The sequence below is a fragment of the Panthera uncia genome (assembly GCF_023721935.1).
Source record: "Panthera uncia isolate 11264 chromosome B2 unlocalized genomic scaffold, Puncia_PCG_1.0 HiC_scaffold_24, whole genome shotgun sequence".
Taxonomy (NCBI): domain Eukaryota; kingdom Metazoa; phylum Chordata; class Mammalia; order Carnivora; family Felidae; genus Panthera; species Panthera uncia.
Genome location: NW_026057580.1, coordinates 11,074,335 through 11,098,820, shown reverse-complemented (window position 1 = coordinate 11,098,820; position 24,486 = coordinate 11,074,335). Strand labels below are relative to the sequence as shown.

The window sequence follows — 24,486 nt, the reverse complement described above, 5'->3', positions numbered from 1 at the left end:
TTCCATCCACGTTGCTACAAAGGGCCATATTTCATTCTTTCTCATTGACACGTAGTACTCCATTCTGTATATAAACCACAATTTCTTTATTCATTCATCAGTTGATGTGTGCTGTCTTGAATAACTTGAGTTGGTGGGCCAGGCGCAGTCAGGCCTGATGTCTGCCCCCAGCCCACCCCTGGGGCCACAGTCAGACTGGTGTGTACCTTTTCTTCCCCTCTCCTAGGGACGGGATTCACTGTGGGGTGGTGTGGCACCTGTCTGGGTACTGGCACACTGCCAGGCTTGCGGTGCTGGGGATCTGGCATTTTATCTGGGGAGGATCGGCAAGGTGCACAGGGACGGGAGGGGCAGGCTCAGCTCACTTATCCTTCAGAGATCCACTTCAGGAGGGACCCTGTGGCACCGGGAGGGAGTCAGACCAGCCACCAGAGGGATGGATCTGCAGAAGCACAACGTTGTGTGTTTGCGTGGTACAAGCAAGTTCCCTGGCAGGAACTGGTTCCCTTTGGGATTTCAGCTGGGAGATGGGTGAGGGAGATGGCGCTGGTGAGTGCCTTTGTTCCCCCGCCATGCTGCGCTCTGTTGTTGGGGGCTCAACAACTCTCCCTTCCGTTGTCCTCCAGCCCTCCCGCTCTCCGAGCAGAGCTGTTAGCTTATAACCTTCCAGATGTTAAGTCCCGCTTGCTGTCAGAACACACTCCGTCCGGCCCCTCCGCTTTTGCAAGCCAGACTCTGCTTGGCAGCGGGGCGCCCCTTCACCCCGGCTCCCTCCCGCCAGTCCGTGGAGCGCGCACCACCTCGCCGCCCTTCTTACCCTTTTCCGTGGGCCTCTCGCCTGTGCTTGGCTCCAGAAACTCCGTTCTGCTAGTCTTCTAGCGGTTTTCTGGCTTATTTAGACAGGTGTAGGTGGAATCTGAGTGATCTGCAGGACACGGTGAGCCCAGCATCCTCCTACCCCTCCGTCTTCCCAAAAACCTCTTAACGTTTATTTTTGAGAGAGAGAGAGAGAGAGAGAGAGAGAATGAGCGGGGAAGGTGCAGAGAGAGAGGGAGACACAGAACTTGTGGTGGGCCCCAGGCTCGTGATTGAGCAGAAGTTGGATGCTTCACTGACTGAGCCACCCAGGCACCCCTCTACATTTTCAATTTTGTGATTTTTTTTTATGTCACACATACATATAATATTTATTCAAATTACATATATTTATATCATATATTGGTCATGTTATATTTTATGTCTTATGATTGCAATATTGAAGTTTTATGAGTTTCTCTTTACTACCTATTCTTTCTAAAGTTAACTCTGTCTTTTTTCCATTTGTACTTTACATTTTGTGCTATCAGTTGCTCTTTTTCTTTTTTTAAATTTTTTTTAACGTTTATTTATTTTTGAGACAGAGAGAGACAGAGCATGAACGGGGGAGGGGCAGAGAGAGAGGGAGACACAGAATCGGAAGCAGGATCCAGGCTCTGAGCCATCAGCCCAGAGCCCAATGCGGGGCTCGAACTCATGGACCGCGAGATCGTGACCTGAGCTGAAGTCGGATGCTTAACCGACTGAGCCACCCAGGCGCCCCATAGTTGCTCTTTTTCTTTGTGCAATTCTTTGTGTAAATTTTTTGACGCATAAGTTAAATGTAGATTCCTCTAGAAAAATTTGTTTCTTTTACTAAATTTTGAGTCATTATCAATCCAGGACAATTATTAACTAAACTGATGACTAGAAGGTATTTTGGCCCAAGATAAGAAAGCAAATTTGGCTTACAAATCATAGAAAGATTAGTCTATATTTGCAAATTCTTTGAAATAGCTCTTTGCTCACTTTGTGTTAGATCAGAACAAATCTCCTTAGAATACTCTTGTACTTAAAGATAAAGCCGATTTGATTTGATCCTTTTTCTGAGGATGTGAATCTATGAATCTTAGGTTCCCATATTTTCAGGGAGGGGATGTTTCTAATGCTCCTCACATGAATAAGCTCCGGGCATTATTTCCTGTCTATTAAGTTCGTGAACTTGAGAAGGTAAGCTAAGATTTTCTAGATTTGAAATATACCCTAAGGTTCGGAACAACTATCATCCCTGGCTTATTGCCAATATTTATATTTTGGCCTAAATGATTATTCTGTTGATTCTTCTTTTGGGTGCTTTATATATGCATTTTACATTTTTAGTTGTTTTTACAGGAAGAGGCAGCCTTAAAACTTAGTCTACTGTGTTAATGGAAAAGGATCCCCATTCACAATTGTTTCATTTCTGCTATTTATCCAGCACCAGAGTAGGTGGTAGAATACAGGTTCACCTAAACCAATGGTGATCTGTGTCTTCTGTGAGCCAGCGCTGGTCTGTGAATGTGCATCAGCCCACAAACAGATAGAGACAGAAATTGAAAGTGAAACCTTATCCTGACTCAGACTGGTAATCACCAAGACAAAAATGAGCCTGTATATCAAGTCATTGGATCTGCTAAAAACAGTTTGATTAGCTGTTCGTGGACCAGAGGTAGAGGAGCACAGTGTCTAAGCTGGAATGATATTTTAGACTTTTGTGGGGGGTGTCACATAAAACCTGGTAACATATTGGATGCTCTTCCCAGAAATATGGACATGTAAAATGAAATATAAAGTATCAGTGTATACGTAAGGATCATCTGAAGTGTTACAGATTTGGGTTACTTAATCCTAGGAAGAGACAAAGGCTGGAGAAGACATTTTGAATAATCACTTCATCACCCAACAATGGTACTCTGCTTATTTGCGAGCAGAACAGAAGTAGACAAAAGCTGGACCCCATAACAACTATCAAGGGAAAACATTGAAATATTTCAATCGTCCAATCCAACCCGATACCTACAATGTACCAGATCAAGTTCTAGTCTCAGATCACTGCTCCAAATGTTGAAATTTGTCATTCTTTCCCATTCCTGACCCCCAATTTCCATGCTCAGAACTTGTACCTGTCTTCTCACATAGAAGATTTCCACAATTTAAAAGTCTTGATGGAGGGGAGAGACCAGCTCCATCCACAGTGAAGAGAACCCACTTTACCAAACAGTCTTGCATTGGACATTCAGACTCTGACTCAGGACATGACAGATAAGCTGGGACAGCACTCCATGCATTTGACACAGGTGTTTGGGTGATAGTGGTGTCATGCAGTTGCACGGGGCAGCAGCAATTGCAGTTGTAGCCTCAGGGTCCAGTGTCCTACGTCAGGGGACTCCGTTGTGTGAACAGTTGTATCTATAACCAGTGGCAGGGCCCTCATTGTATGTGGGTCTCCACCTAGGGTCCATTGTGGATTCTGTTCCTGCCTGTTTTGTGACTTTCCTTGAAATAGAAAAAGGCCCCATATTCTCTCTCTCCCATCCCTAAGTCTCTGTAACTATATATATATATATATATATATATATATATATAATGAAAAGTCAGAAATCTATGTAGGGAATAGCTTCAGAGAGCATGATTTCAGACATGTTTTTCCAGCTTCACTGAGGTATAATTGACATACACCATTGTGTAAGCTCAAGGGTAAAACCCTTGATTGATACATTTCTATACTGCAAGATGATTACAACCATAATATTAACTAAGAGCTGCATGGTGTTACATTTCCTTTTGTGTGGTACATTTAAGATATACACTCAGTATCTCAGAGGTTTTATGTTGAACCACTTCCTCAATCTGCCACCTGGCTGTGCCCCTTGGGAGAGAAAATATGTATCTCCCAGCAGATCTTGTGTTTTTCTTCCTAGAAAAAACAACAACATTTAAATGTGGATGTAAGACCCCTTCCCACAATGAAGGCTCTCATCAATGACTTTACTGTTTACCTATCTGTTGGAAGCCCAGGATTACTTGTGGGTTTGTTACAAAATACTCAGGCCTCTCCCCAGACCTGCCATCTTAGAGTGTTGGGCTTGGGCTCAGGAATCACTTACTTAATAAGCCCCACAGGGAAGGCTGATGCACAGGCATGTGAGAATCCTGCTTTATGTGCTTGCTGCTCAATGTATGATCTGAAGACCAGCAATAGCAGCAACAACCTTGTTATAAACCCAGAATCTCATGCTTTAGTCCAGACTGTCTAGATGTTTCTAAGACCAGGAAATTCCTATGCACACTAAAGTCTGGGCCTCCTGATCTACATGACGCAGAACCATAACTGTGCAGTATGCTCTGGGTGTGCTCTGATCAGCTTGCTTAGCACTGAGGAGTCCAGGATTTGGTCCTGTTCCTTTCTCTTCTATGGTCATCGCCCCCTTGGTGCTCTCATCTATGCTGAAGGCTTTAAACATCATTTATGTGGTGTCACCTCCTCCATGTATCTCTCCAACCTAGATATTTCTCCCACCCTGTACTCTGTATCCAGCTTCTAACTTCAAGTGCATTTCTAATAATCTCAGATTTGACATTCCTAAATTGGGTGCCTATGATGCAGCTTCCCTAAATGTCCTACTTCCAGAGTCCTCCCTGTTTCCATATAAGGCACTCCTCATTTCTACCTGCAGTCTGGAAGTATTGGATGGCATCCTTGATTCCTCCTTCTCCCAATCTAGAATTAATACGTTAGGAAATGCTGCAAAGTCCATCTTTAAGTGTATCCAGAATACACACACACACACACACACACACTAAGTAGAATGCAGTCACTAGCTATTATTTTCCCTCCTCATACCTCAGATGTAAAACTGTCATCCCCCTCCTGGAACACTGCACTAGCTTCCCACAGTTGCCCTACTGGTCACTTGCCCTTCACCTCTCAATTCTGCACAGCAGCAAACAGATGCTGCTAAAGAGAAGTAGTACCCAGTGGATCATCTGTTCTAAACCATCTGGTGACTCACATCTCACTCAGAAAACCAAACCCTTCTAATCCTCAGGCATAAACATCTGACCACATTTCACATGCTCTCTGCTCCAGCCACAGAGGCCTCTCACTCTTCCTTGAACACAGGACACACTCCTGACCTAGTGCATGTGCACTGGAGGTCCCCCTGCGTGGAAAGAACTCCCTGAGACATGCTCTTCAACAATTCCTTGTGTCCTGCACATCTCTCCTGAGGTCACCTTCCCAGTGAGGCTCCCTCTGATAGGCTTTACCCAGTGAGGATTTACTCTGATAGTAAATTGGCCACCTTCCCCATCCCAGCACAGGTAACTCTCTGGGTCACCTTCCTCAAAGCACCAACCAGCCTCCAATTTGTGTGTGTGTGTGTGTGTGTGTGTGTGTATAGTTTATTTTTATTTATTTATTTTTTTAAATTTATTTTTGGGACAGAGAGAGACAGAGCATGAACGGGGGAGGGGCAGTGAGAGAGGGAGACACAGAATCGGAAACAGGCTCCAGGCTTCGAGCCATCAGCCCAGAGCCCGACGCGGGGCTTGAACTCACGGACCGCGAGATCGTGACCTGGCTGAAGTCGGACGCTCAACCGACTGCGCCACCCAGGCGCCCCAAGTTTATTTTTAATTAATTAATTAATTTTTATTTACATCCAGGTTAGGTAGCATATAGTACAACAGTGATTTCAGAAGTAGATTCCTTAATGTCCTTTACCCATTTAGCCCATCCCCCCTTCACAAACCATCTAGCAACCCTCTGTTCTCTACATTTAAGAGACTCTTATGTTTTGTCCCCCTCCCTGTTTTTATATTATTTTTTGCTTCCTTTCCTTTATGTTCACCTTTTTCTACCTTAAATTCCTCATATCAGTTAAATCATGATATTTGTCTTTCTCTGACTAATTTCGCTTAGCATAATACCCTCCAGTTCCTTCCACATAGTTGCAGATGGCAAGATTTCATTCTTTTTGGTTGCTGAGTAATACTCCATTGTGTGTGTGTATATATATATATATATACACACACATATATATACCACATCTTCTTTATCCGTTCATCCATCGATGGACATTTGGGCTCTTTCCATACCTTGGCTATTGTTGATGGTGCTGCTATAAACATTGGGGTGCATGTGCCCCTTTGAAACAGCACACCTGTATCCCTTGGATAAAAATACCTAGTAGTGCAATTGCTGGGTCATAGGGTAGTTCCATTTTTAGTTTTTGAGGAACCTCCATACTGTTTTCCAGAGCGGCTGCACCAGTTTGCATTCCCACCAGCAGTGCAAAAGAGATCCTCTTTCTCTGCATCCTCGCCAACATCTGTTGCCTGAGTTGTTAATGTTTCTGACAGGTGTGAGGTGGTATTTCATTGTGGTTTTGATTTGTATTTCCCTGATGATGAGTGATGTTGAGCATTTTTTCATGTGTCGGTTGGCCATCTGGATGTCTTCTTTGGAGAAGTGTTTATTCATGTCTTTTGCTCATTTCTTCACTGGATTATTTGCTTTTGGGTGTTGAGTTTGATAAGTTCTTTATAGATTTTGGATACTAACACTTTATCTGATATGTCATTTGCAAATATCTTCTCCCATTCTGTTGGTTGCCTTTTAGTTTTTCTGATTGTTTCCTTCACTGTGCAGAAGCTTTTTATTTTGATGAGGTCCCAATAGTTCATTTTTGCTTTTGTTTCCCTTTCTTCCAGAGACATAAGAAGTTTCTGTGGCTGAGGTCAAAGGGGTTTTTGCTTGTTTTTTCCTCTAGGATTTTGATGGTTTCCTGTCTTACATTTAGGTCTTTCATCCATTTTGAGATTATCTTTGTGTATGGTGTAAGAAAATGGTCCTAGTTCATTTTTCTGCATGTCGCTGCCCCGTTTTCTCAGCACCATTTGCTGAAGAGACTGTCTTTATTCCATTGGATATTCTTTCCTGCTTTGTCAAAGATTAGTTGACTGATGTTTTTGGGTCCATTTCTGGGTTCTCTATTCTGTTCCATTGATCTGAGTGTCTGTTTTTGTGCCAGTACCATACTGTCTTGATGATTACAGTTTTGAAATACATCTTGAAGTCCGGGATTGTGATACCTCCAGTTTTGGTTTTCTTTTTCAAGATTACTTTGGCTATTTGGGGTCTTTTCTGATTCCATATAAATGTTACGATTGTAGGTTTTAGCTCTGTGAAGAATGCTGGTGTTATTTTGATAGGGATTGCATTGAATATGTAGATTGCTTTGGGTAGTACCAACATTTTAACAATATTTGTTCTTTGAATCCAGGAGCATGGAATATTTTTACATTTTTGTGTCTTCTTCAATTTCTTTGTAAGCTTTCTATAGATTAAAAACTATTTTTCACCTTTTTGCTAACCTCCAATGTAAACCCTTCCCCTTTTTACCACATTAATACAGTATACAGTTGGCTCTGAATTACACCAGCTTGAACTGCTCATGTCCTCCGATATGTGGACTTTTTAACACTTACTTTTACACTTACGTGGACTTGCTGCACTTTTTCTTATGTTTTCTTACTATTTTCTCCAGCTTAATTTATTGTAAGAATACAGTACATACTGCATGTAACACGCAAACTATACGTTACACAACTGTTCGTGTTTTCAAGAAGACTTCCTATCAATAGTAGTACTTAGGTTTCAGGGGAGTCAAAAGTTATACTTGGATTTCTGACTGCACAATGGGGTCATTGTCCTCAATCCACACATTGTTTCAGGGTCAAGTAGAGTCTGCCCCTCACCCCTAGGACATATTCTCCACAAGACCAGCACGTTTGCCTCTTCTTAGTTACTGAGGTGTCTTAGATGAAAAAATAGCGGGTCCTGCATGTGGCACACGACATTATCAGTGGAACGATTGGTCAGCGGAGAGGATCTCTGTCTTCTGGATGAGCCTCAGCACAGCCAGTCCGTGGCAGCTCCCACAAAAAGTGCCCCCACCTCACCATCAGTGCCGCCTCTACTTTTCCCCCAGGGCTGCTCCTCCCTCCCTTTTTCTGCTCAGCTCCCCCCTCCCACAGCGTTTCCCCTGCACAGCACAGCACAGCACAGCACAGCACAGAGTTACAGTCCTGTCTTCAGAATCATTGTACTTAGGCTCTATGGGGCCTTTTCTCCAACCAAATAGAAATCTATGTGAGACTGTGCTTTAAAACTCCATGAATTTGGATGGGAGCCAGCACCAGCATCACTAGAACTAAGGGCAGGGAGAGGGGGCAGAGAGGCAGAGAAGGTAGAAACTAACTGAAGTTGAAAGAGGATGAGAAACTCTCAGATTCCTCTCTGTCTACCTCAGGATGTAAAGAATAATCCAGAAGACAGCTCTAGAGGGAGGAGATGGATGAATCTGATAATTCATCTCTGCAAACCACAGAGACTCCTGTGTACAGGGGCCACCTAGGCCTGTGGGAACGACAGCCCAAAGGACTCCTGGTGCTGTAACCACTGGGATCACCCGGGAAGAATGAGACAGGAACTCAGACACAAGAGCAAGAACAGGCCTGATGCTCCACAGAAACAAAGAAGAAAATACACCCAAAAGATGGGCCTGAGGTCACAACCCAGGATGGAGCCTGGGCTGACCCAGTCACAGGAAGCTCTTGCTTCACAAGGTCCTGGTGACAGATGACGTCCATGTCCCTGTAGTCATGGTCCTATTGAGACAAGGTTCCACAGAAGGGGCAAGGACAAGGAGCAGAGACATGACCCAGCTGAGGAGTGAGCACGTCACACTAATTATGCACTGAGCACCGACTGGACCCAGGCCCCGTCCCCGCTCGGCTCCTCCAGCCCTCTCCTGTCCGCACCTGCAACAGACACGGCACAGGAAACATGCGGGTTCTGGAAGGTTCTCAGTGCTTTCATTTATTTTCTGTTCCAACCATACAAATCCTCTCTTTTATTACCTCATCATGCCCACATACCAAGAATTACAAAACACAAATTCATATCTGGATTCTCATTTTCAATAGGAAAGTACTCAGTCCAACATGAAAAAAAGACGGGGATGGATATGGTCCACCCCTCCTCGGCTGGAACAGGAAAGCAGGTCAGAAAGGGAACACGAATCAGTACGGGGAGGGATCATGGTGGGCAGGGGGGGCCAGTCTCCTGTGTCCTCACAATATGCTAATAGGAACACAGACACATTCTGACACCATCCGCAAAAAGTCAGGGGATCTCGATGGCACCAAGTGTGAACAGATCCTGTATTGCTCAGTCCCTGAGGGGCAGCAGGTCTCACACTGTGAAAAAATTAATCATGAACAGATTTAGATCAGTCACATAAGTGCCACATTCTCAACAGCCCCCCACATGTCAACATGTCCCTAGTTCCCCCACACCTCCCCACTTCAGGCCCTCCGGAGTCTTACCTTTAGGAGCCATTAGAGACGAATCAGAGCCCTGGGTACTGTCATTGCCTGGGGTAGAACAAACAGGATGTGATCAGAGCCACAGGAGTTGAGACTAAAGGAGCAGCTATGGGGGGGTGGGGGGAGTGAGCTCCCCATTGGGGTCCTGTCTACACTATCCCAGGGTTTCAAGGATCACCCCCTCCATACTTACGTGCAGCATGAGAGTAGCTCGGTCCTTTTTCTGCTGTGGGAAGAAAATATCATGTTACAAACCTAGGACAGCTGGGCCATGGGATCCTAGAGCAACCTCTTAGTCCTGGTCCACAATGAAGTTTCCAGAATTCTGACTGAAGACCCAGGACAGGCTCAGGAAACATGAAAAAAGAGGTGTGGGGGAGCACAGGACCGCCTGACTTTCTGGAGGTCTGTCCTGAGCAGGGACCTTCCTCTCTGTCCTGTCACTGCTGGGAATCAGGTCCCCGTCACCAGAATTACCAAGTGAAAATCTGTTCTTCATTTTCACATGTGCTTTGCTACAGAGTGAATGTTAGTAATGGCTCCAGAGTGGGCAGGTCCATGTGTGTGGATGGAACCTCCCAGGAACCAGGCAGGACAATGTGCTACCTAGGAAACCCCCCAGCGGGACAAGAGAACTCAGATCCCCCCACTCTGTTCCTACCTGAGAACTTCTTCCTCCAGATCACAGCTCCAACCACCACAGTGACCACAAGGACAGCCACACCAGCCATGATGCCCAGGATGGGGATGGAGGGCTGAGAGGATGGCTCTGGAAAAGGAAGGAAGGTGAGGGGCTCAGACCTCTGTCTTCAGTCTTGACTTTGTGAAATTCTCCAGAAGGGCCCTGCTTTCCCTGACACGGGGCTCTACCCCAAACCCTCCTTACCCCATCTCAAGGTGATGGGCTCGGGCAGCCCCTCGTGCTGCACATGGCACGTGTATCTCTGCTCCTCTCCAGAAGGCACCACCACAGCCGCCCACTTCTGGAAGGTTCCATCTCCTGCAGGCCTGGTCTCCACAAGCTCTGTGTCCTGGGTGTGGTCCTCCCCATCACGTTGCCAGGTCAGGGTGATCTCCGCAGGGTAGAAGCCCAGGGCCCAGCACCTCAGGGTCACCTCATGGTCAGAGATCCGGTGGCGGGTCACGTGTGTTTTGGGAGATTCTGAGGAAGAAGAATCAGAGAATCCACACTGTGGTTTAGCTTTATGGGCCACTGAAACTGCATCCACGTGACCATCCTGAGGTGGATAGGACCACTGGTCTGGATGGAAGAAGCACAAAACCCAGACAGCAGTCTAGCCTTTGGGATCTCCTGATCCTTGTTATGTTCTGGAATCTGGGAGAGAAGCCCGGGTAGGAAGCTGCAGGTCTAAGGGAGGAACACACTTTGGTCCTGACTGTGGTGGAGGGTGAATGACTCAGCAAACACAGACTCAGATCTCCAAACATGTTCTCAGATGGAGAACAAGGCCTTGAGAGGGAAGGTCATGGTTCATAAGGTGGCTGCCAGGGTCAAAGGGAACTGCTGATGGGTTATTTCAGGGATGGGCTCAACCTGAGTCCCTGCTGGGGAGAGTGGATTCCTGTCTGTCCTTGAGAGAAAAGCTCCCTCTAGGTGAGTCACTCTCTAGCAGGAATATGAACAAGGAGGCAGATGTCCCTCTTCCCACCCGGGGAGGAGAGCTGTTCTGAAACGGAGTCCAAAATTTTCCCTTCCTTGTGGGAAGCCAGCCCCGGTGAAGGGGAGATCGGGGAGGCCCCGCGGCCCCTGTACCTGCACGCAGCAGCGTCTCCTTCCCCATCTCCAGGTACCTGCGGAGCCCCGCCAAGCACGTGTCCTCCAGGTACTTCCTATAGCGCGCCGCCTCACCGGCCACCTCCCACTTGCGGCGTGTGATCTGCGCCGCGGTGTCCGCCGCGGTCCAGGAGCGCAGGTCCTCGTTCAGGGCGATGTAATCCGCGCCGTCGTAGGCCAACTGACTGTACCCGCGGAGGAGGCGTCCGTCAGGCCCGATGTCACAGCCATGCATTCTCTGGATGCTGTGTGACCCTGTCCCCGCCCCGCCCCCAGAGCAGCAGTGATTAAGGTGAAAGCGAAAGCTAAACCCCCTAAAAGCTCCCGCGGGCTCTTCCCCGGTCGGGGGACTTGGGAGTCTCGCTGCTTCGAGGCTGCGCTCAGACACCGAGACTCGGGGCGACCCCGGCCCGTCCGTGGGGATGGGGTCGTGCCCTGGACCCGGGCCCGCGTCGCTCACCGGACTCGCTCTGGTTGTAGTAGCGGAGGGCGGTCTGCAGGTTCGGTCGGGCAATCTCTGCGTGCACCTTGGCGATCCGCGTCTCCCGGTCCCAATACTCTGGCCCCACCTGCTCCATCCATGGCGCCCGCGGCTCCATCCTCGGATTTGGGGCGTCGGTGTCGAACCGCACGAACTGCGTGTCGTCCACGTAGCCCACGGCGATGAAGCGGGGTTCCCCGAGGCCGGGCCGGGACATCGCGGTGTGGAAATACCTCAAGGAGTGGGAGCCTGCGGGCGCGGAGGGGCTGAGACCCCGCCCGACCCTCCTCCCCGCGAGGGGCCCGGGTCCCAGGGGGAGTCGGCCGAGAGGGCAGGGGGAGGAGGACCAGAGTAGGGGAGAGCAGGACGGAGTCCGGGAGGGACGGGGGAGGGGAGCCCGGGGGGAGGCCCGGGTGGAGGTCTGGGTCCGGGCGGTGGACAGTCGGCTTCCCCGGGGGTTCCGCTTCCCCGCCGGGCGGTTTCTTCGCTCCTGCCCCTCAGAGTCCCTTTCCTCCCGAACCCGTACTCACCTGCCCAGGTCTGGGTCACGGCCAGGGCCCCCGACAGCAGCAGGAGGAGCGTTCGGGGCATAACAACCCGCATCCTCGGGGTCTGGGGAGAATGTGAGTCGCAGCTGGAACCGGAGGCGAGCGCAGAGACTACACCCCGGAACCGCGGTGCACTGGATTGGCTTCTTGGTAAACCCATCGCCAATAGGAGTACAAACCGAGGCCGCATCATCAGTATCCAGGCAAAAAGACCTGACACACGTTGTGGCAGGGAGGTGAAACCAGGGCAGATGGGAACTCCCCAACACTGGGCTTCCCAGAACGCGACACCGCCTTGGGGCCTGAGACCCTGAGAGGCAGGCCCAGGGACCTGGGGCTTTGCCCCTAGCCCTCACCTACTGCACAGAGGGCTCCTTGTCACGCTGTCTCCCTGAGTCGTGGCCCAGGAGCTGTGTGAGTCATTGATTCTCCAATAGTTTGTTCTCAGGATATCTACACAGTCTTACAAATTAGCGAGGATCCCAGGGATAAGTTTGTGTCTGTGGGCTATACCTATCAATATTTACCATAGTAGGAATAAAACAGTTTTAAATATTTTTAAATTCATTTGCAATCATATGAAAACTGAAATATGGTTTTTATTAAAAATAACAATTTTCCCAAATAAAAGGGGCAGTGAGAACACTGGTTTTGTTTCATTTTCCACTTTGCAAGTCTCTTTCTTGTCTGTCTCGTTAGTAGACCACTAGATGTTAAGATTTGCTTCTGCATCTGTTGTGTTGTTTTGGTTGAAGTATATGAAAAAAATTTACATCCTTGACCATAGGAGAATAGTATGTATCATAACCTTTTCAGATAATTATGGATGTTCATCTTTGACATTATATTAAAACTACACAAGTTGTACCTCCTCTGAGGTTATTTGCAAACTGGATCTTGAAACAGCATCATTGACTGTCTCCTGTGTTACATTCAATCCATAGGCCCATCTACATATGGAATGGATGCTGTACTAATGCATGATTGTTGCATTAGTGGCTCATGTCCCACAGGAGAATAATATGGCCCAGTGGTGGCATCAGCCAGCTTCTAACCACACTGAGGCCCAGCTGTCATTGTCGGATCAGTTCCTGATGTGCGGGCTGCTGTTTCTTCTGTCTTCAATTCCATATTTTAAAATAGCTATATTTTAAAAATAATTGGTGTTTTTGGGAGCCTGGGTGGCTCAGTTGGTTAAGTGTCTGACTCTTGATCTCATGGTTTATGAGATGGAGCCCTGTGTCAGGCTCTGCATTGACAGGGTGGAGTCTGCTTGGGATTCTCTCTGTCTCTGCCTCTCCCCTGCTCATACTCACTCTATCCTTCTCTGTCTCATTATAAATAAATAAACTTAAAAAAATTTTTAATATATATTTTTTAAGGTTTATTTATTTTTGAGACAGAGAGAGACAGAGCATGAACGGAGGAGGGTCAGAGAGAGAGGGAGACACAGAATCCGAAACAGGCTCCAGGCTCTGAGCTGTCAGCACAGAGCCCGATGTGGGGCTCGAACTCACGGACTGCGAGATCATGACCTGAGCTGAAGTCGGACGCTTAACTGACTGAGCCACCCAGGTGCCCCAATAAATAAATAAATTTTTAAAACCATCTGGAAGGACTTTTAAATTCTTAAATATCCCAATATACATTGGCCCTGTTAGGGTTCTTAAGTGTTTATTTCTTCTTGTATCACTCCCTGAGGAGAAGCATTCTCTCAGCTTATCGATTGTGTAACTTATTCACACTAAATCTAGATTTAGGGTAGGTCTTAGGTTTAATGTTTTATAAGGAGGAATATTGGTCATGGTCATTCCAGACCCTACTTCCAATATTTATCCTTTTGTCATGGAGTACCTCATTCATGTCTCCTAACATGTCTGCCAAATTTGGTTACTGTTCTCTGTATCTCCTCAGAGGCCCATCTACTCAGGAAAATCAGAACCAGAGGAGAGAAAAGAAAGGCAAGTTATACTGAGAGCAAAAAAGAAGGAATCATGTAGTGAGGAATAAGAGGGAATTAGTGGGATTCGTGTAGAGGGTGTATTTCCTGATCTCCCACTCTGGCACATTGTCTCTCTCTTCTACACACACACACCCGTGGGCCCACATCCCCCTACTCTCCACACACAGGCAGAGATTTTTGTGAAGTCTGTGCAGTGTTACATGGCCCTGGCCCAGCTCCTGGTGGAGCAGAACTTCCCAGCCATTGCCATCCACTGTGGGACATCCTGGGAAGAGAGGTGAGTCAGAGATGGAAAGATGTTTTGTGTCCTTGGGATGACATGAGACCCCCGAGAGAAAGGACTGTGAACATTTTTCTAATTTTCATTCTGACAAAGATTTCTTGGTGTCCATAGTTTAAAGACCTTTCATGATGAATTCTTGTGGCCACCAACCTATTTGGTCGAGGTATGGACATTGAGCAGGTAAACACTGCCATCAACTGCCACCTGCCTGAGGAATCCCACACCTACCTGGATCAGGTAAGCTGCACACCCACACAGGCATCCCAGTGTCCCCTCCCACCCCCTGATTTCCTATGTCTTCGTACATTACATCCTCGTCCCTCCTTTTGGGTGTCTTCCTACTTTGGGGTCTTCCAGTGCTACCCTCTGTCTCCTTCCAGGAGGCCTGAGCAGGCCAGTTCGCCCAAGGGCTTGGCCTTCACATTCGTGTCAAGTGAAAACAATGCCAAGATCCTCAGTGAGGTACAGGGTCACATTGAGGTCAGTCGTAGTGAGCTGCCTGATGAGATGGACATTTCCTCCTCCCGTGAGCATTGATCTCATGAAACTGGTTCCTCCAAGTCTTCAGAGTCTCCTCATTCCTCAGTGACTTTGTCTTGAAACAAAGTGCAGGCAGTGGTGCCTGATGCCTAATGGGTGCCTGACAAGTTTATGCCCTGATCTTGATGCCATGTTGGGATGTTTTGTTTATTTCTATGTGGGATCTCTTTCCTCTCTCGTCCAATTTTCTTTTTTGCACCTCAGTCTTTCCCCTGACCCCACACCCCACATGAACATCTGCATGTATAGGGGTCTGTGTTTCTGCCGGTCTAACTTAGCCTTTCCATGCCTTATTGTAACTGTGCATCTGTTCTCTGCAGTTGCAGCCATGGGAGAGGACGCACCCATTCGAAGAGCCTGATGGAGGTCTCACACCCACGAACCATGAGATCATGCATGACCTGAGCTGAAATCAAGAGTCGGATGCCCACCCGACTGACCCACCCAGGCACTCCTAGAGTTTATTCTTCCTAATTAATTTCTTTTTAAAGATATTTTAAATTTGAATATAGTTGACACACAAGATTACATTAGTTTTGGGTGTACAACCCAGTGACTCAGCTTCTGTATACATTTTCTTTTTTTGAGAGAGAGGCAGCCAGAGCAGGGAAGAGAGGTAGAGGGAGAGAGAGAGAGACAGAGAGAGAGAGAGAGAGAGAGAGAATCTCAAGCCAGTTCAGTCCCGTGGGGCTTGATTCCATGACCTGGGATCATGACTGGAGAAACTACAGAGCCACCCAGGGGCCCTTCACTTTCTGTCTACACCATGCTGTGCTCACCAGAGTGTAGCTGCCATCTGTCACCACACAATGATGTTATAGTCTCACTGACGATATTCCCTGTGCTGTGCCTTTTATTCCTATGATCTGTTCCCTTCCATAACTGGAGCCTGTGTCTCCCACTCCCCTCACCCACTGTGCCCATCCTCCCAACCCCTTCCCTCTGGCAGTCATCAGTTTGTTCTCTGTATTTATAGGTCTGATTCTGCTGTTTGTTTCTTTACTCATTTGTTTTGTTTTTTTTTTTAGATTACACATATGAGTGAAATCATATGGTACTTGTCTATCTCAGTCTGATTCATTTCACTTAGCAGACATACTGCCCTGTTTGTCCATCCATGTTGTCACAAGTGGCAGTACATATTTATATGTATGTGTACATACCACACATCTTCCTTATCCATTTGTCTATGGGTGGACACAGGTTCTATCAGTATGGCTTCTGAAAAAAAAAAACCTCACACTCTTAACATCATCTGGGATGAGGGCGCCCCCTGGTGTCTGGGTCCCTGTCCAGGTGCTGGAGCTGAAGGAGACCCTAGGGAGGGCTTGGCTGAGGAGGAGAAAGGCAGCTGGGTCTTCTCTCCTTAGTCCTGTGGCCTCACGTGGGGTGGAAGGTAAGGGGACACCCCCTCCCTCACCCCACTGCTCTGCTCTCAGGTGGATTCTGACTGAGAAGCCTGAGTGGGGTCTGGACTGTAAGTCAGGTGGAGATGTCTGAGCAGAAGCCTGGGCGTCAGTGGGAAGAGGAAGAAGCTTCTGAGCAGCCCTGGACTCCACAGGGGTCAGGCTCAGGGGTGAGGCAGGATTGCAGGAGAAGAGAGCTCAGGAGCCGGTGCCATTGCTGAGGTTTCTGTGTCCCTGTGCACCTCCTCCTCCAGCCCCTTGATGGAAATAACAGGGAAAATGTCTCAGACCTTCCTTTGCTTGTGTACTCTCTGTCTTTCAAATAAATAAACTAAAAAAAAAAAAAAAGAATTGGTGTTTTCATTTTCTTTGAGTACATACTCAAGAGTGCAATTACTGGATTATATGACAAGTCACTATGTTGTAAACCTGAAAGGAATGGAAGAGTGTGTGTAAGCTGCACTCAAATAATAAGAAAAGAAAAAAGAAAAAGATAATTATAAATATTAGAGAACAATTTGGAAAGGAAGACACAAAATGTCACACACTATATTGATAATAAGTAAATACAAACAAAAATGAGAATGTGGAATAAAAAATGGGAATAAACCTTGGTATCTTCAACTTGGCAAAGATGAAAGTAGGTTAGTTATGAGAGTGTCCAGCAGAGGGTGGGGAAAATATACCATCATAAAGAGCAATGGGAGTGAATACTAGTTTAAATTTTCTAAAGAGTTCTTCTGAAATGTGTCTCCACAATTTAAATATGCTTATACTATGACATGGACATTCTCTTTGAGGGCTTTATCCTTTTTTAAAAAAATGTTTATTTATTCTGAGAAAAGGTGAGAGAGAGTGGATGCAGAAGTAGGGAGAGGGGCAGAGAAAGAGGAGAAAGAGAATCCCAAGCAGCCCCACACCAGGCTGGACCTCAGGAATCCAGAGATCATGACCTGAGCTGAAATCAAGAGTCTGATGTTTAACAGAGTGAGCTACCCAGGTGCCCCTCCTTTAGGAGTTTATCATAAGGAGATAATCATATATGTTGTCAAAAGTATATTTTCCTGGGAGTGCCTGGATGGCTCAGTTGGTTAAGTGTCCAGTCCTAGCTCAGGTCATGATCTCACGGTTGGTGAGTTCGAGCCCCGCATGGGCTCTGTGCTGAGAGTCAGAGCCTGGAGCATACATTGGATTCTGTGTCTCCCTCTCTCTGTCTCTCTCTATCCTGCTCCTGCTCGTTCTCTATCTCTTTGTCTCTCTCACTCTCTCCCTCCCTCTAAAAAATAAATAAACATTAAAAAATTTTTCAAAATATATTTCAGGGATGTTTCTTGAATTGTGGTTTATAAAAACAGAGAAAGGAACTTATCTAAGTCTTATAGTCAATATGATAATGGGAAGTATAAATAGTAGAATATCACCATGTGATGTACACAGAAGATAAAAGATAATCATCAAAGCAAACCCATGGGGCATCCCAGAGGGGACGCCTTTGCACAGAGAGGGAAAGGGAGACTCAGAGAGGATAAGGAGGTACTGGAACCAGAATTCAACCCACAAAGTTTGCAGAGGCCTTGATGACTGTCTTTCCTTGGTTCCCTGTCCATTAGGAGGTGGGTATGACTGTTTACTCCATGCAAATGGATGGTTGCAATGTTCCAGAATGTTCTGCGATGGGAGGCTGGTAGGCTTAGAGTCTAGGAGGACGTTACAAGGCAGTGTGATTTACCTGCTCAAATCAAACTAAAGCCCATCATCCTGTGTACATCATACATCTCGAGGCTTCCAGTGGCTCAATGTCACCTGACTCCAGATGTAAGATGAAGAACAAGCGTGAGCCCCTAGTGACACAACACTGGCACTGTCCTGTGGGAGGTGGGCATTAGCAGAAATGACAGAGACAAACGTAAGTCACTCCTGAGATGAATGCTGCATGGAGAAAGTTCAGGATGTCTTGAGGAGAGATCACAGGAGATCTAGAGACCTAACAGGTCCCTTACTACTATAATCAATCATGTCTACAGAATGTAAGAGGCATATGGCATACGGAACGGAATCTGAACCACACACACTGGTGAACAACCCTAGAACAATAAAGAGCTCTTGGGAGTTAAAAGGATGACTCTAGAAATGAATAATTTAGTCGGTAAAGTGGATGATTACAGTTGTACTTCCCTGAAGTAGTACAGTCGGAAGGTAAAGGCAAGAGGAGAGAAGACCTGTTTGGTTCTTAAAATTTGTTTCCAAAAATTTAAGAATATTTCTCAGAGTTGACAGGGAGCAACGCATATGTTGAAAGTCCTACCCAAGTTCTTAACTAGAGTGGATGACAAGAGACCCACACGAAGACACATCACAATGAAATGTCAGGAGGAGGGTAGAGGAGCAGACACCTTGGAAACTACAGACACAACAACACAGAACTGGCAGCTGGGAGACATGACCCACGGTCCCCAAATCCCGAGGACAACTGTGTCCAGGACAGAGTCTCTATCCCATCACCGTGGGAATCAGGGTGAGGGTAGCCCAAAAGCACATCAGATGTTTAGAGTGTCAGTGTCTACTTTCCACATTCCCTCCATGGGATACAACTAGGCAAAGGGGAAAATGACAGAGAAAACCAAAAGAAGGGAGCACGTGGGTTCCAGGCAACAGGGGGCCAGAAGGAAAGAGTCAGAGGGCACCCAGGCTGAGCTGAGGGGGTCCGGCTGTTGGCCCTGCCCCAGGTGTGCAGGCATCCCGTCCACATGGGAAAGGACTGAGGGTTGTTGGACAGGCGTCTGCACAGACATGAGGTGGAACAGTGGATGGGTTTGAATAGATTCATGAAGATTTACCCAGGAGGAGCTTGGGAAGGATTTAAATGAGAACAACAGACACTAAGCAAATGAAGGATAAGATATGTATTTATTTCGGGAAAATAATAAGTTGAATCAGGAAAGGTAAAGTAATCATAGTCTACTAAATGCTCAGTTGTGAGTAGCACTTTACGGTCATACAAATGCAAACAGTGCACATTGAGCTAATCAAAGTTATAAAATAATTATACGGGGCATATGGGAGAGTGTGAAAGAGCAAATTCAGTAAAGATGATGCATAAACCTGAAAACCAGAGAATGGGTGCAAGAAGCAGGCTATTTAGAGGCACAGAAGCAATAATCAGAGAATCAGCTGAAAGAACTAGTGTGGGTGATCTCTGAGATTCAGGAAAGGGGGACATAGAAGATTGGGGATCTGACTTGACCTCAAGCACTGCAGAAGTATTAGACTTTTTAAAACTCTGTGTCTATACATTTGCTAAAGACAACATGGTGGGTGACAAATGGAGTCAGGAAAGTTCTGCACGGAGGCCATAGAGGTGGGGCAGGAGTTGTGAGAGTCATGGAAACAAGTGTTGGATTTTTATGGGAGGATTTTGTTTTGATTTCTTTAGTTGTGTTTCATGTTTTTGCATAGGAGTCAGGACAGCATGTTTGTATGGGGAATGGCTGAGCCAGCAGAGAGGGGGAAATGGATGATGCAGGTGCCCAAATGGAGGGGCAGCCTGAGACAGGAGGGGCGCCTCCACCATCACTTAGTAGGTGAGGACACAGGTGCCGATGTGGGGGAGGGGAGGGAGGACTGTGCAGTTCTCATTTGAGTCCTTCTTTCAGAGTGAGAAACAAAGGAGCTCATTGTCTCAGGAAGGGGGGCAGGGAGGGGTGCAGGAGACTGAAGAGGGGGGAGGAAGTGCAAAGCAGCCCTTTCAGGAAGGGGACAGTGAGCTGACTGGGGAAATGGCATCTGGAGAGAGCAGGGCTAGGGCCCCTGAGCTCTGTGCTCATCACCTTAGAGAGAGAGAGTTCCAGCACCAGGAGCATCTATAATAGACTAGGAGACAACACAACAAAATAGCTCAGGTGTGAGAATTACCATCCTTTTTACTTTGTCATCATTAGCCTTTCTCATTTTATAATTTTTCTACAGGGAATATACATTACATCATATATATTGTACACCATACATACACATCCTAATCAGTTTATACATGTTTCTTTACACTTTAAAGAGGAAGGAGATGGTAGGAAAGTCAGCACCTCAGGCCACAGAGCTGGAAAGGCCGAGCCTGCCTGTCCGTGCCCTGGGTAGGGGACTCACAGAGACTTTGCTCCATTTCTCAGAACCCTGTTGTATAGGGGGTTATGGGAGGTAGGGTGGGGGCAAGCAGGGTCTTTTTCTTCCTTTAGGGGTGTTCTCCTTTATTCTTTTATTACTATCTTGTCAGTTTTAATGCTTACTAGATGATGGTTTTTATATGTTACATGGCATTTTAAGCTATTCTCATAGGAGGACCTGTCCATACAATCAAGCCCACCTGCTTCAGAAATGGAAATTCAAAGGCGACATACTTCAGTGAAAAGATGATTGGTCCTAAAGTAGAAGATCAGAACCTGAGTCTTAATTAATGGTCTGAGGATAATCTGCCAAGTGTTAAGGATTTAAACTAGTTTATTTTTTGAAAACATCACTCCAGCACACACGAGAGAATCCAGTAGATAATCACAATCACAAACATCCAGAAATAAAGAAGTCACATGGTAACCCCTCTTCCGCCATCACCCAAGTTCTCTACCCAAAATCCATCACAGTGAGCCATTTCTCCTTTCTCCTGCCCCCCAAAACACATCTGTGCATATGTGTCCACTGTTAGATCAGTGAAAAAGCTCAGGCCAGAGACTGGGAGAAGATATTTGCAAATCACATATCTGATAAAGGACTTGTTTTAGAATACCCATAAAACTCTTAAAAAGCAACAATAAGAAAAAAGTCATTAAAAAAATGAGCAAAAGCCTGAGCAGACAGCTCACCAAGAAGATATACTCATGGTGAATAAGCACTTGGGAAGGTGCTCATAGCAGGTGTCATTAGGGAAATGCAAAGGGAACAACAGTAATCTGCCCTCACACTCCCCTCAGAATGGTGGGAATCCAAACACTGATAATATTGAGTGCTGACCAGGACTTGGAGGACAGAAGGCCTCAATCAGTTGAAAGAGCAGACCTAGGCCGGCTGACTCCATTTTGTTCTGTGTCGTCCATCTTGTTCTGTGTCTCCATCTTGTTCTGTGTCCTCCATCTTGAGTGACTATGTCCCGGACATGGCCCCCTTTCTGGAAAACCGCAGAAAGAAATTCCCGCTCAAACCTCAGACCACGCCTCTGCCCCTTGAGTAACTTCCTGTTCAAACCACACCCAGCAACCTGCACAACAGGACTCTGACCCTTCCCCAGCCAATCGGCTAAGGCCACGACCATTACCCCACCAACTGCCCCTAGATCCTTATAAAACCTTTGTGCTTTTGAAACTCACTCTCTCTCTCTGATATCTCACCTCTGTGTTGGTGCAGGTAGGGGATTGAGCTCGAGCTAGCTCAAATAAAGGCTCTTTGCTTTTGCATCGGACTCGGCTCCCTGGTGGTCTTTGGGGATCACGAATTCTGGGTATAACACAGTAATGGCAGGAATACAAAATAGCACAGTCACTGTGGGAGTCAGCAGTTTCTTATAAAACCATACATAGACTAGACTAAGCATGCAAGGTACTAATCCCTCTCTCAGGTGGTTACCCAACTCATTAGAAAACTCATGTCTGCACAACAACTTTCATGCACATTTGCATAGTGGGACAGCCCTTAACTGTGGGCTGTACATCCTGACTTCCTTCCAAAGACTACTTTACGGAAAGGGACAAAGCATAAAAAGGAACTTCACAGGGAGAATCTGGGTAAGACGACCTTAGCCAGTGGGTGAAGGGTAACTTCATCAGTGATGACCAAGTGATCACTGTATGCTCTTGATATGTTGGGTTGAGAATGACCTGTCCAGTTGTGGTCTTCCCAACCCCATAGCCTCAGGCAGCCTAATTCACAATGAGAGATAGTCTATAATGTACCAGGAAGTTCTCCTCAAACATCAAAAAAAAAAAAAAAAAAAGGAAAGTCTGAGAAATGGTGACATCCAGAGGAGCCTGAAGGAAACATGATTGGGACTTAACTCAGTATGGAATCTTGGGTGGGATCTTGGAAGAGAAAACAAACCAATAAAACAAATCCTGTGTGGAGTTCAGTAGTAGGAATCATGAGTATTGCGTCATCATCTGTGGTAAATGCATGAGGTTGAGGGTGGTGTTCACAGAGCAACCGAGTGTGGGGCAAACAGGGACTCTGCGCTAACTTTGTAATTCTCTGTAAATCTCAAACTATTCTAAAATAAAACAGTTTCTTTTTTACAGTAGCCCTCAGACAAGTACTAGGTCCAGGAGGAAAAACTGTCTACTTTTCAGTTTTCCTGGGGTTGTTCAAGGGCCTGGAGAGAGGGGTTGTGGGGAGGACAGAGGGAAACTACAGACACAGGACAGGGCTCAAGGATCTCCTCTCCTCTGCTCCCTGCCCCACCCCTGCACCTGCCGCCAGGGCTGCTAATAAGGCACCTTCATCCCCCCTTTCCCTCCCTGCTCAGCCTCAGGTCAGCCCAGTCCTCTCTCCTGGCGGTGCAGAACCGGAGAGTGGCAGTGGCCCCGTGTGGCCACAGGAATGATGACAGAAAACCTGAGTGCCCTTTGGGCTTCTCCCCAGGGGCCTAATGGGACCTTGACCCTGGAGTCCCTGTCACTTGTTTCTGCTGCTGCTTCCAGGGCTACAGGATCCTCCTCCAGGGAACCAAGTATGGATTGTCCATTCCTAAGATGTGGTCGAAGAAGGGGAGAAGGAGGAGGCGGAGCTCTGCTGAGTAATGACCTGAATCTGGGGAGGCTCCTGGAGAAGTGACCAGAGGTAGGAAATAGTGACATTAGGGGATGGAGGCCAACAAGAGTGCAGGAGGAGGAACCAGGACCAGAGGTCAGCGGAAGGGTCATCGTAGAGGACCCTTGGGGGAGGAGGAGTTCTGTCTTGAAGAGGCACGGGGGCATCCGGGTGGGGCCCTGGTGGATGTCTCTGTTTTGCACCTGATGGTCATTACACAGGAGTTAGCTCTGTAATTGGTCAGGAAACTGTACTTAAGTTTAGGCATTTTTCCATACTTACAGTATGAATAGTTCAAACATCCCGGAATGAAGGGGAAAGAAGAGAGAGGGAAGGTGGTTAAGGGGCTCCCTTTCTTCCAGAGCAAGACCCCCTTTTTCTGGGGAGGCAAGGAGAGTCAAGGAACTGAGAGGAGGGGCAGCAAGGTCTGTGTACCCTGAAGGGACCAGGTTCTAATTCTGGAGTTTCCAGATCCCACTCCCTGGGCTAAGATTTCACAGCCACCTGCCATTCACACCTGTGTCACAGCCCCTGTCACCTGGAGACATTTTCTATTTGTGAAGATGGGGAACCACTGCTCCAGGAGGACAAGCCCCAGGGCCTCCGACAGGGAGGTGTGCAGCAGCTGGAGCTTGGAGACAGGACGTGTGATGGAGGCTGGACGCTGCAGAGGCTACAAGGAGATGAGCCAAGAGTTAGGCCCAGGCTTCTCCCTAACATTTTCCCCCAGGACCCAAATGTGTCCCATCCCCGCTCCTCAGGCCTGCAGGACCCAGGCGTCTCAACACCATGCCCAAGATAGACATGGGGAGGAAGCTCCTGTGTGTGTGTGTGGGGGGGGAAGGGGGGTCAGACCCCACAGTTGGAACCTGGAGGGTGGCCCCCTACCCCCCAGGACCCTGGTGTGCTGCCTCTTCTACCCCTTGGTGCACCCTCAAAACAGGGACCTGCTGTCTGGGTCCCTCAGGCCTGGTTTCTCTCCCTGCAATCTCTGAAGTCACAACCTCTGTTTCTGTTGCATCTATAGACCTCACATTGTCATTTCTGTACATTGTCACTCAGGTACAGAGAATTCTAACATCCCTGTGATTGCTTCTCTAAGCCGTGACAACCCAGGGAGGTTGACGTGTGTTCTAATTTCCAATTATTTGTGGATTTCCCAGAGATCCTCATGTTACAGATTTCTAATTTAATGTCACTGCCGTTACAGAGTGTACTCTATAATTTCCCTGCCTTCACATTTATTTAAGGTCAGTCTGTGATCTATTTTGGCTCATGGAATGGTTGAAGTCCTCTAATCCTTACCTGTTCTATTTAACGAGAGAAGAGTATTTTTTTTTTTTTTTTTTTTTTGGGACAGAGAGAGACAGAGCATGAACGGGAGAGGGGCAGAGAGAGAGGGAGACACAGAATCGGAAACAGGCTCCAGGCTCCGAGCCATCAGCCCAGAGCCCGACGCGGG

General features: G+C 47.1%; 1 protein-coding gene and 1 long non-coding RNA gene across 7 annotated transcripts in view; one reads left to right on the top strand and one right to left on the bottom strand.

Annotated features, from left to right (window-relative positions):
- The window catches only part of LOC125938456 (class I histocompatibility antigen, Gogo-B*0101 alpha chain-like), a 75,270-nt gene extending 63,122 nt beyond the window's left edge, over positions 1-12,148 (bottom strand). For 3 of the 6 annotated variants that reach the window (XM_049653628.1, XM_049653631.1, XM_049653633.1), the window contains exons 1-5: positions 12,035-12,148; positions 11,484-11,753; positions 11,003-11,278; positions 10,115-10,390; positions 9,890-9,997 (exon numbers count right to left, since the gene is read on the bottom strand). In XM_049653628.1, the coding sequence (XP_049509585.1) occupies positions 9,890-9,997; positions 10,115-10,390; positions 11,003-11,278; positions 11,484-11,753; positions 12,035-12,107 (1,003 nt within the window). In that variant the 5' untranslated portion in view covers positions 12,108-12,148. Of the gene's footprint in view, positions 1-8,693; positions 9,100-9,228; positions 9,277-9,421; positions 9,455-9,889; positions 9,998-10,114; positions 10,391-11,002; positions 11,279-11,483; positions 11,754-12,034 lie in introns of those variants that run through there. The other 3 variants (XM_049653629.1, XM_049653630.1, XM_049653632.1) reach the window with 3 other exon arrangements.
- Positions 12,134-16,650, top strand: LOC125938475 (uncharacterized). Its single transcript, XR_007462709.1, has 3 exons — positions 12,134-14,535; positions 14,679-14,824; positions 15,159-16,650. It is a non-coding gene; the product is annotated as an uncharacterized LOC125938475 (long non-coding RNA).
- The last annotated feature ends 7,836 nt before the right edge of the window (positions 16,651-24,486 follow it).